The sequence below is a fragment of the Sphaeramia orbicularis genome, chromosome 12, assembly GCF_902148855.1.
Source record: "Sphaeramia orbicularis chromosome 12, fSphaOr1.1, whole genome shotgun sequence".
Taxonomy (NCBI): Eukaryota; Metazoa; Chordata; class Actinopteri; order Kurtiformes; family Apogonidae; genus Sphaeramia; species Sphaeramia orbicularis.
In genome coordinates, this window is record NC_043968.1 from 16228773 (window position 1) to 16241755 (window position 12983).

At 38.8% G+C, this 12983-nt stretch overlaps 1 protein-coding gene across 3 annotated transcripts; it reads left to right on the top strand.

The window, feature by feature from the left end:
* Window positions 1-919: 919 nt before the first annotated feature.
* srek1 (splicing regulatory glutamine/lysine-rich protein 1) lies at window positions 920-10897 on the top strand. Of its 3 annotated transcripts, none has more exons than XM_030148407.1 (11): window positions 920-1133; window positions 1280-1413; window positions 3417-3532; window positions 3627-3770; window positions 5321-5499; window positions 5597-5727; window positions 5818-5932; window positions 6044-6151; window positions 7267-7338; window positions 7424-7535; window positions 9219-10897. In XM_030148407.1, the coding sequence occupies exons 1-11, from the start codon at window positions 1006-1008 to the stop codon at window positions 9381-9383; spliced, it is 1404 nt and encodes a 467-aa protein (XP_030004267.1). In that variant the 5' UTR covers window positions 920-1005; the 3' UTR covers window positions 9384-10897. The 3 variants fall into 3 exon arrangements, with proteins under 3 accessions (XP_030004267.1, XP_030004268.1, XP_030004269.1); XM_030148408.1 differs by having other exon boundaries at window positions 921-1133; window positions 5821-5932; XM_030148409.1 differs by lacking the exon at window positions 920-1133 and adding an exon at window positions 2037-3054 and having other exon boundaries at window positions 1258-1413.
* Window positions 10898-12983: the final 2086 nt, after the last annotated feature.

The following is a 12983-nucleotide window of genomic DNA, read 5'->3' on the forward strand; positions in this document are numbered from 1 at the left end:
GGTGGCAGAATAACACGTGATATAATATGGTTAGTAATATGCAATATGCAATAACATACAGTAGTTTTTTGCAAGCTTAGATAAAACTGTGCATTTCTCCTGGTATCATAGCCCATCTGAGGTCTTTCTCTACACAGAAGATTGTACTAACCTTGATGTCAACACCAGTACCCCAGGTGGCAGAGTAAAAGAGTACAAAGAAAAAAAATCTGGTTAGTAATATGAGCAACCTTTATTTTTTAAATAGCTGTTACTGATTTGATCTTAAAATGTGTAATGTACAGGATTTTTTCTAACCAGCTCCACTCCAGCAACGGAGGTGTATTAGAGTAGAAAAACCATGAAACACATGCTGGTCAGTAATATAAGATTAACCGAGTAAGTATTATCAAGTAAAAATGCATGTAATGCAGCTTGTTTCAATTACTTTAATGTGTGACCTCCACCACATGACATGTTCTTTAAACACTGTAGAAAGTTATAAGCTAAGGATAAACTGAAATGTACACTGTTGCCCATAAAGTTGGAACAAAATGTTTTTAAGTCTTCACATGAAGTTATCGTGACAATTTGATTTATTCTTGATAGATAAAGGGTAACTGGGAGTCAATATGTAATCATTGCACGTCGTTAGGGGCGTTTACTGTATGAAAAGGAATAAAAGTCATGTTTTTTTTCCATTATTCTGATATAAGTCGCTGTAGCTCAGAGTTAATTATCTGTTAATTTATTTCATTGGTCTTTGGGCTGAAATATACACACACAAAAAAAAAAGTATGTAATATATTATCCTATGCCCATATTAGTTTTCAGATACTGGTATGGTTTTCCATATCCACCGCTGTAGGGGGCGCTAATGAGCCCCAGTGCTGTTTGATAGTAGAGGAGGAGGAAGTGTTCCGTAGACGCTCTACTTTCCCCGCCTGGATACTAGTGTATATTGCACCAAGCAGGATACCTGAGAAATAAATACTTAAAATATCGCCGTATTTATAAGTTAATGCAATGAGCGGGATACCGGGCACTGCTGTGGTCCAGGTTACCAACCTATCCTCGGCCGTGAGTAGCGAGCAGATGCGTACTTTGTTCGGTTTTCTGGGAGACATCGAGGAGCTCCGGCTGTACCCTCCCGAGTAAGAGCCGCTTGGCCCGGCTGTGTTAGCCAGGAAACACCGCGGATATGCGGCCTTCAGGAGCTACATATCAACAGTACATTAGCACGTCGCAGCTGTGTTTTTAACTAAAGCATACATCTTTCTGTTTGTTTTCCCTCCCGCAGCAATGCCCCACTTTCTTTCTCCTCCAAAGTGTGTTATATAAAGTACCGAGATCCATCCAGTGTTGGTGTGGCGCAACATCTAACCAATACTGTTTTTATTGACAGAGCTTTGATAGTAGTTCCATGTGCGGAAGGTGAGTGCAACCCACTTGGTTCAAACAAATAAAAATGTAATGTCTGAGATGTGTCAGTAGATTTGCCATGGCCTCCTCTGCCTTATGTATGTAACCGTTTGTTGTTTTGGTTGAACATGGGAATTTTACTGACATGGAAAATTGGCAAGATGTGCCATTCACGCGTTCTTAAATTAGATTTGTGTCAAATGTATTAGAGTCAGGCATAGACTTTATTTTGACGGGCCTGATCACCCATTTATAAACATATCTACACAGCTATCATCCTACCAGTATCAGCATAGGTTTCTGCTGGTGTCACAGGGTGCTTTCCACATACTGTATATACTGAATACCCAAGTATTTCCCTTAAACAAAAGCCATTACATGTTTCATGGAAATGTATAACTAAGTTCATGGCAACACAGCTAACGTAATCCGTTTTCTCTTTCTTTTATTTTTGGTGCTCTTTTTCTTTAAATTTCCCTCCCCTTTGGTGGCACTGTTGTCCCTATGTGTACAGTCAAAAATTATATCACCTCTAACTTGATGCATTTTGTCCACGTGACTTGGTGCTGGATGGCTACTGAGTTTATTAATTTGGTTTTGTATGTTTTTTCTGTGTGATTATGTGTGCATATCAGATGACTAGACTGGCCCAGCCGTTACACTACACTAGCCTGAGTCAGGCATTGTTTTCCAAGCCACTATCCCCGATCGGGCCAACGCAGCCTTCAAGGGGGAATGTGACCAGGAGAATAGCCCGCTGAACCTTCCAAGATGGACACCTTGTCTCTTTTTATTTATTTTTCTTTTCTTTTGGTTTGTTTCCTTTCATACTCTCCCATGTTGTCCACTCTCTACTGTCTCTATCTAGAAACTACAGTATTGCTTATCTCTAGCGTTGTTTATATTTGTTATTTTGGTTTGTTGTTTTGATTATTGTCCAACCCCCACCCCCCTCTCTTTCTCTGCTACAGCTGCAGCTTGTGTGTGATTGAAATCTGTCCAGGTTGCTACGGCATACCGGTGGGATGTGTATCACACATGGGATGCTAGGAGGATCACTAACACTTTATTCTCTAGTCTCCTACTGCTGTTGATGTAGTGAAGGGCTAGTCATTGTGCTCAAGTTTGTAGCATTCCCTCACATTACTGCTCTAGTGTTCTGTTATGGATCTTAGTATATTATAACAGATATTATCCACTTAACACCATTTCTTTTTTGACTTGAATATTTGTGATGTTTGCATTAATGCTTTGCGTCGGTATTTATTTTTCAATTAATGCTTCCTAGCACTTTAAGTGTTCAGGAAACTCCTCGTGTTTATTCATACTCAGCGCCTCCAGCTACAGTGAACTGAATTTGTAGATATTTTTAGTTTTATTCTAGGCCTCTTCTCCAGAAACAAAGCAACAGATTTTAACCCAAAGTGGAATGAGCAAAATTCCTAATTGGTTGTTTTTGTAGCTTAAGTCTTGGTTAACATTTCTTAAAATTGTTGTTCTTTTCTGTATCTGATGTTCTGTGTGCTATTAGTGATGCAGCCATTGGGGTTGTCTTGTGTTGCACACCTTTCCAACACTGCGAAACGATCGCCCCACGGAAAACCGCCCATGCTTGATATCGTATGGTTCATGACCAATATGTTTCCAGTACAGGTGACCCAAACATCAAAGTGTTGACTCATTCTCTGCATTGTTTTTTTTCCTCTTTTGATCTATGAAAAGAGACCAAGGTCAAAATCAGTCTTCTTTTGTTTGTGAAAAATTAAGATTTTTTTTGAAAGTCATTGAACATAATAATTCAGATTGACTGAGGAGAATAATTTTATTGAAACAAAAGTAAGGATGCTCCAGTCTCCAGATTAACCATGGTTAGACAGTGTAACTCTTGTAGGCTGCATAGGGAAGTGTATGCTCTCTCTCTCTCTAGAATACAGTGGGATTATTGTGCAGACATAGTGGAGACAGAGAGAAAGGTACCTCTATTGCCTTCAGTAACATCTGCTTCTGTCCTGCAGGGAAAATACCAGAGGAGGCCAAGGCCTTGTCACTTTTGGCACCTGCCACCCCAGTGCCCAGTCTGATTCCTGGTGGGGGACTGCTGCCAATTCCAGCCCCAACTCCACTTCAGAATGTAAGTTGGCTCCTTGTACTCCTTTTACTTTTTCTTCTGTTTTTCATTTACACTAAACATAACATATGTGTGTGTCATTTCGTCACTCCTACAGCTGAACTTACCCATTGTAAACCGGATATCAGCTAGCCTGGACCCTATGGCGGTGAACTCCCAGCCCCCACTCATGGGGAACGTCGACCCCTCAAAAATTGATGAGATCAGGAGGACTGTTTATGTTGGCAACTTGAACTCACAGGTAAAACTGTGTTCACTAGGAGATACCCTGTGCACAGGATGGCCTTTTTTCCAACTTGTAGGTGCAGACCAGGGTGACATTCATATTTAGATTATCTTATAGGCCTATTGCACACAGTGAAGTATGCCCACATGTTGGTCCTACTTTCCAGTGTTTCCCCATCATCATCTTCAGAGTTCTGTCTTGTATGTATGTTGCATAGTTTTTAGATGCTTAATTAAAGCATTTAAGAAAGACAGGACATGGAGGGCTGCCATGTAAGTGCACCAAGGACCTTAAGGGTGTGTTTGCTCCTAACCTGGTCCATTTCAGTTAAACTCTGTGTCAGTTTGGTATATGCATAGCTATAAAAAGAGCTGTTCTTTATGTTGGTACAGTTTAAAACATTACCAAAAACTGGTACTAATGGGCCCTGGGACCAAATGATTAAAGACCCCAGTATTGATAAGCTCTAATGTTACTGTTTTTTCTAATGGTACCAGAGGAAGAAAAATAAGTCTCCTATGTGTTACAGCAACATGAAAGTTGCTTGGAAACTTTTTCTCACCCACTCCATTTCTGACTAAGATGTTTACTTGTGATGCATTTTTTACTTTTGGTCACACACTGCAGCTTCAAGCAGCTGAAACACGCAAACAGTATGCATTCAGGCAGAAACCTGAGTGATCTGTCATAAATTCTGGTAAAAGTCTATCAAGTACCGACGAATTAATGCACAGTTTGATGTTAATCATAGTTCATCTTTGTGACTTGTTCATGATATGTACTGGTACACTAGTAGGCTACAGCCCAAATATGAACCCAAGTTAATGATTAAAAGTGATGGTACCCGCTGATTGTTTCACTGTGGTTTGTTTTCTAAATTTGATGTGAAATAGTTAAAGCATCATCTAATCAGTTTTCACAGATTCAGAGCTGGTGGTTTTAGAGATCAGGAGGCTGCAGGAAAACTACGGCACTGTTAAAAATACTGTTTAAGCCCTGCATTTAGATTTATTCTTAAAAATGATGGATGAAAGACTATTTTCTTTGCAGTAAAAAATAAGCTATAATATTTGTTTCATATTATCATTGTGGCAAAATCAGAATTCATGATAGTGATAAGTTCAAGTCAACACTGTTGGCCTCTCTTACTAAATTATTAATTACATAGTCCTACACTACAAATTAGAAAATAAAGCAAATAATTCTGTTCCTAATTTGAACTGTAATCCTCACGTAAAAAATACTATGAATACTGTTAAAGCCAAAGGGTCGATAAGTAGTATTGGTAAGAGCAGCAGTATCATAACAATCTACACAATACTCATCCATAATCTCAGGAACAGACTTGCAAAATGTTCACAAACTTGTAATTTATACTTGATGATTGATGATCAGGTTTTGATTGCAACATGGCAGAGCTGTTCACAAACAACACAAGCTTTCATTCTTGCATATGACAAAATCTCCCATTGCATCCAGGAACCGCATGAACAGTTTATGGTGCAAGGATAGTGGCTGCATCTGACTGACATCAGTATAATTTACAGTCATTTTTCTCCCCGCAGACCACCACTGCAGAACAGCTGTTGGAGTTCTTCAAGCAGGTGGGAGATGTGAAGTTTGTGCGAATGGCAGGAGATGAGACTCAGCCGACCCGTTTTGCCTTCGTTGAGTTTGTCGAGCAGGATTCTGTTGCTAGAGCCCTGACCTTCAACGGAGTCATGTTTGGAGACAGACCACTAAAGTAAGTGTTATTTGACAAATATATAAATGCATTCAGTGAAGCAGAACCAGCATCAAACCTTTTGAATCTAATATTTTTTTCGTACTTTCTCCTCCAGGGTTAATCATTCCAATAACGCAATAGTGAAGCCTCCAGAGTTGACACCACAGGCTGCTGCGAAGGAGCTGGAAAATGTGATGAAGAGGGTGAGAGAGGCCCAGTCTACAATCGCTGCTGCTATAGAGCCAGGTACAGGATATTAGTCTGTTTTCAGGGTTTAGCAAAAGGACACTGTAGCAGTGTTGTGAACTGATGCTGATACTGTTGTTATTGCTCTAATAGAAACAAAAAAGCGTTCCTCCAGTCGGTCCAGAAGGTCCCGCCGGTCCCGCTCTCGGTCCCATTCCCGTTCACACTCAAGAACACGAAGGAAAGGGTCTCGTTCAAGACACAGGTGCACAACAATTACTGAACCACTTAGGAATTCTAGATTTAGTTTCTTTAAGGCTGTGAGCTGGTAATCATGTCCATTGAGTTACAGCTGTTGTAATCTTTTCTTCTTTAGCAAACCATCTCAGAGGTCATGGCCAAATAGTGACTCCCACAGTTCCCGAAGCAGCCACAGGAGGCGCTCTCGCTCCAGAGACAGAAGACACAGCCGCAGTCGTTCGAGGTTTGTTGGGTAAAATTGCATGAAGTGCTGGTGGTGACAAATGCTGCACTTACACTGCAGGTTTTAAGGCTCAGTTTCGACGGTTATTCACCCTCTAATTAGTGACTCATGTGAACAGTCTACGGTCCAGAAGTGACCCACATGTGCAGAGGAAGATGTGATGTCACACACAGCACAATGTGTTTACAGAAGTAAATATGGATCTCACTGGTGTAACAGAAGAACTTTCCCCCTTGGACAAGACACCCCCCCCCCCCCCCCCCCCCCCCCCCCCCCCCCCCCGCTGCCGCCACCACCACCATGGCATCGTGCCATAGTGCACTGTCTTTTTCTAAAAAGATTCAGGAAGTACACTACTACTTGTCATCAGAATCGTACCCGGATGAACTAAAAGCGCCTTTTATTTATTATTTCTTAAGAGGTACATGTCTTTATGTATGTAATATACATTGAAATCGCTATAATATAATTTTGATGTAATATCTACCTTCTTCTATCTGGGGGGATAGTTGACCAGGGGGGAGGGGAACTCATCTTGAGACAACTTCTCCCTGGGAGGAAGTTATACTAGGATAAGTTCCCCAGGGGTGAAGTTATCCTGTTATACCGGGTCCCACCTCCTCCAGCACAGAATTGTCACGTCTGTCACATATCAATGACATAAAAGTCAGATGAAATGCGACGTGGCTTCAGTCTGAAGTCAAATATGTGTTTGATTTTAGGACCACATATGAAAGTGCCCTCAGATTTGTGCTGTTCAGACTGTCCAAAAAATTAGATACGAGTCACATTTGGGCAGATTTTGGCCACTTTTACCTGCAGTGTGAATGTATCATCAGTGACACGGACCCTACCAACAAATACAGGATTACATGTAGCCACATGCTGGGAATACTTGACTGTGGTGTTTCCCTCCGTTTCCCACCTTCAGTAATAGATGTCATCAGGTTTACAGTGAACTTCCAAGCTTACTTACTGACTAGACTAGACTAGGGTCTGGCATCACGGGCAGAAAACCTTCATCCCATAGTATTTTGTATTTCTTGGAGCTAACTGCTTCTTTAGTATGTAGCTTGTACATCCAAGAATTGTATTAAATCCATGTGTTGATTAAGGGGCCACAAGAGGAGGAGCAAAGAGCGGTCCAGAAGTCCTCGAAGAAGACCTAAATCGCCCTCACCAAAAAGGTATTCTCATCACATCTCACATTATCACGTAAATGTTTGGTATTGATTCTTACTGAGTTAGTTTCCGTTCATTCACTTATTTTAGAAGCAAGAAAGATAAGAGGAGGGAGCGGAGCCGAGACAGAAAGGACCATGCCACATCCAGGAGAAACCGCAAAGACGAGGACAGGATAAAGAACAAGGCCAAGCCAATGAAGGTACTTCAACAGCATACACAGGACTTTAGTTCAGGTGTTGCCGTGTCTCAATGGAGTAAACAGGCTGTCACACAGATGAATGAGTCCAGTTTTGTCAGATTCATCTGGGTTATTGGAAGTGTTTGGATTTAAGGAGATCCCTCCAGATAGAACTAGATGATATGAGCAAAACTTTTATCACCATAAACACTTTCCTATCACTCTATGGATAATTATTACAATACGTGGCAAATTCTTATTTCTTTAAAATTTTATGACTGTTTTTTTAGGTCTTGAGTGAGAGTAGATGAATTTGTGGTTTGACTTATTTTGAAATGATGAAAATGACGTAACAGACAAACAAAAAAAACTGACATAAAACAATGTAACAAGACAAAAACACCGCTGCAGCCCCTGATTTGTGATGTAGTGCTTATTTAGATTATTTTAACCTGAGTTTTTATTCAACAGTACAAAACCTAGTGTAAAAGATAGTTATGTATGTGATTTGAAACTGTTCTTTATGATCAAACAGACCCAGTATGGTTAACATCAGAGGACTGAGTATGATTAACACTTTTTCTAAGCCTTGTTTCCTTTGTCAGCCTAAACTTGTTGAAACTTTTTACCTCTTTCCAACTTGAGCATCAAACCACATAAACACTGACCTACTTGTAAAATGTTACTGGAAGGATAACATGTCAGTAGTCATGCCACAAATGACTTATCAATCAACATCTATGACATTTTTATATTCTCAGGAACCACTGAGTCCTTGCAAGTGTTTGTGTTCAGGTTTTTTTTTATTTTCTAGATAACCACAGACTTGACAGCTCTTTGAAGTTATCTTCACCAAGAATCTCATGTGCATCAAAGGTGGCCCTTATACAAGTGTTTCAGCTGATTTCCCATGCGATAAAATAAGCACAAACTCCATTTCCAGAGAAGTTCGGACAAATTTTTCAAATCTAGTACTTAAAATCTGTGGCTTGTAGATAATATTTGAACCTTTATGCAGCTTAATACAGTGTCATGCTTCATTTCTTTAGGCTGTTTTGGACTGTGTAAAGTGACAACAGTTCTCCCAAGTCCTCTGAGCCCATGCTGCTATATTCAGTTCATTGCTTGAAGGTCCCACACATTCAGCTGTGGGTTCTGCTCTTTGTCTCCATGCTGTGAGATCTCCCTAAACTCTGAGTCTTTCTTATGTACTGCAGATGGTGAAAAAACAAAATTCATTTCCACTTTTGTGTTTAAAAATATCCTTTGGTGTGGACCAGGACTCGACTTCACAAAGACGGCCATGTCCATACTAACACAAATATTTTGCAAAACAAACATTTTGTCTTTATTTGAACATCTCACAGAGATATGTAAAAACTGTGGTTTGTGTATGTCAGTGTGGGCAGGGAAAATAAAGTGATAACAAAATAATGGTGCAACAACCCAATTTACACATATCTATTCTTGCTTTGTGTCCAACATGTACCTGTATATGTCTAGGACACATGTATAGGTCATGTAGGTGTTATCTGCAGTCTGTGACGGTCAGCATGGATACATTTTCCTTTAGTTTGTGAAAATGTCTTAACTTTTCTTGAAAGTTTATACTCTGATAGGGGCACATCTGCATTTCTCAGTTAGTGTAAAGATGCTCACTTTGCTGGTTCATCAGTAACTAACCTGAACATGCTGTTATTTCAGGTGGGAAGGGACTATGACAGGGAAGAAAAGGGAGATGAAAGTGACAGAGAAGGCTCAGCCACACCCAACGAGGACATAATGTCATCACCATGCGTCCAGCACAACGGCAGCTACAAGACTCACAATGAGGATGATGCATCTGTGGGTGTTCACAACGCACAGTGACTTACATGGAAAAAAACTGTGCGTATGCATATATTAACACCGTATTAACACTTACAACAGTGTATCTTATCCATCATCTCAGCCCTCTGATTTTTTTTTTCTTACTGTCCTCTCAACATAGAACACTCTTTATCACATGGATCCTGTAGTTCAACTTCTTTTTCACTTATAGCTCACCTGAAGGACAAGTGAGCACTTGGTACAGCAGTGATAGTTCACATTGAGGACTGGTGTAAATAATGTGAGGACATTGGGACTTCTTGGGTGTTCCACACACTAATACAACACAAACACTAGAGACTCAGAAAAATGAAAGCTGAGCTGAACAGAAGTCCTGGCTTTTCCATAATATGCTAAAAAAAACCCAGCAGGATGTTGAATCGACAAAATATTTTACACAAAAATGTATAATAAGGTAATGAAACATGCACGTTGGCAATTACATAAGTATATATTAAAATATTTCTTTGTGGCTCTAATCTCAACACATCATCTGCTTTAATAACCACAGAAAAAACGTCCCCAGCTCATCCATCTGGATCTTGAATGTATTTTTAAATGACTAAAACATGAAAACTTGGTTCAGTATCCAATACCAAAATATATATAAATATATACAGTAATAATAATGTATTGTAGATGGTTTTTAAGCATTAAAAAAAAAAGATCTTTGCTGTTTTATTGCAAATGTCAATATCCTGCAACAGTAATACACCACTTATACTTTTACTTTTACTCACAGCTAAAGTAAATGTATAACATCATACCATTAGTTTAGTTCCTCTTTTATTGGAAGAACAGTGTTTTTTTTTTCCACATTTGACATTTGCACTACATAAGTGTGGGACTTTTTCCTATTTAAAAATGTGAAATACTTTGACAAATCCTGAAAATACAGACTGTCAGAGGTGAAATAACTCCACTTTTTGAACAGAGAAATTATGAAAAAACCTCTTGCCATTTTGAGTGGCGAGTCTCTGCTGCTGCTTTTAAATCCATCCACATAGACGTCCCACTGGTGCACAAAAATGACTATTCTTGGCAGGTTTGCATTTGATTTCCCACCATAACAGTGGATGTGTTAGAAGATGCTAATTAAATACCAGCCTACCAGTTTAAGCAGCCGTACTTATTTACACAGCAGCTGAAATGTCCTTAAAAAGCAGCACTATTCATGTAGGTAATCATGTGACATACTGAGGTTAAAGAATTAAATAACCTTTACACCCCCAGCTGCCATCTTCAGCTTTTAAAATGGTGCATTTCTGTACATAAAGAACTGAAGAACGTCCTCTGTATCGACTGCTCGTTGGTCCTTTGTGTGATGCTGAAGGAAGGTGTGAACTATCGATCCTTCACCTCCTGTTTGACACTAACTCTCCATCTGGAAACCAGTGTTTCCTTCACATTATACAGTGTTGATTTTGTGACTTGAAGTGCTGTAATTGTAAGAATGCAGGTTCGTATTAAACCGTTTCTGTTAACCGAGTGCTGAAATACTGTAAAAAGAAAAACGTGCAGTTTGGGGAGGGGGGTATGTTTTGATTCATTATCAGGCCAACATTAAGACATTGCTTTATTTCATGTATTTGTTTTATGGGTGTACATTTACTTGCTGAGCATTTTTTAAATATTTTATGTGTGTATTTTATGTCGTCTTTTTCCTGTTATCGTTGTGATGCTGTGAGATAAAATATTACCTATTTTATTGTTTTTTTTATAGATACAAAGCAGGCCGATACTGTAAAAATTATGTTGTGCTCACAGTATATGCCAGCTCATAACGTAAGCAAGTGAGATGATGCAAAACGAAGGTGTCACAGGTCAACAAACAAGCACAGAGGGGTCAAAAAGTGCCTAGACTAAGATTGTACAGATTATTCTAATAAATTAAGGAGACTTACTGACAGATTCTACACAAGTTTATTGTTTAAGATGTTACAAGTAGTAGTTGAAAATAATGAAACATTGTTAAAGTGTCGTCACTTAACTTCAGTAATGAAAGGACTTTAATGGTAAAAGCTATTTGTTATTTCTCATTTTCAGCCTCTATGTTTTCTTCATTCAGTTGTTTTCAGTGTTTACAGTACCAGTATGGAGGAATGTGGGGAAAATTTTTTCAGAAAGTGTCAGTTTTTTTTTTTTTTTTTTCTGGAATAGATTATTTTAAAAGAACAACCCATATCACATAATAATTTGAAGCATTTTACAACAACATCCTGAAAAACTGCTCACTTTGAAGTCGTAACCTGTGATAAAGTATGTGAAGAATTTTATTTTTTATATCCATGAATCCCCTATATAACATTATATAACCTACTTTTAAAAATGTGTTTTAGCTACCTGTGGAATGGGCGCTGACCATAAATGTTTGGAGACACTGTTTTTGAAGAGCTTGGATGAATGTGATCCTACTAAATCTAAAAAAGTATATATGTTTTCAAAGTGCTCAATAAAGAGACTTCTCATGATGCTTAAGTGGCTTTGTGGTTCCATCAGATCTGGGGTCAGTAGTTACTGTTCTGCAGCGGTGCAACGAACACTACAGGCCAAAAGTTTGGAAGCAACTTCAAGTTTCTGTTCACAACACCTTAACCCTATAACACCAAACATATTATGTTTGATACATAAGTTTTGAAGCTCTCTACATGACCAGTGTGATTTTTTCTTTCTTGAAAAACTTGATGTATACAATTTGATACATGCAATACACAGATAATTCACCAGGGGGAAGGAATTTGTTCACCAGAGGCCTTTCCAGTGACACTGCAAGACTGTCATTGATGAGGAAGGAGGCAGAACTTTGCCAATTTTGAAAAGGAATGACCAATTTATTAGACATGTTTGTGTCATGTTTTTGTTTGTTCAAAAATAATATTTGAGCACTGAGACCCAATATGTCAAATATGATACAAAATTGAAACTCATACATGGAAATTTATATTTAAAAAAAATGTTTTTGGTTTTTCAGAAGGACCAATAAAGGCTCCAATTTCAAAGAACTGGAATTTTCTGTCAATGATTTAATGGTTCAGGCTTTACATGGTTAAAAAGAAGCATGGATTCTATAGATTTTGGCATGTACATGATGTCCATAAAGTCTCTAAAATTTAACATTTATTACCAAAGCAAATGAATAGACAAATCTGTGGAAATTATTACAAAACTAGAAAAGCACTCGGACAACGCAGACCTCCGCCAAGGCTGATCAGTCTCCCCACCCCACTCCAACCCCCTGATCACTACCAAAATTTAATCATTTGTTCCTTGTGCCAGTGTCAACATTTCCTGAAAATTTCATCAAAATCCTTCCGTAACTTTTGGAGTTATCTTGCTAACAGACAAACAGACAGTGAAAACATAATGAAAAGTAGACTTTGAAGTATTTTTGCCTCATTTAATTCACCTCTATATGGACTTGAATGGAGCACATCCAGACAGTACTGGATTTGTTTCCATGTTGGCTGTAGTATAGCCTCATCAATGGCATCAGTGATCTTTTACTTCAGGTCGTTGATGTCCTGTATCTTTGACCAATATGTGATATCTTTAATATAACCCAGACATAACAGAAATCCAGGCGAGTGATATGTGGTGAAC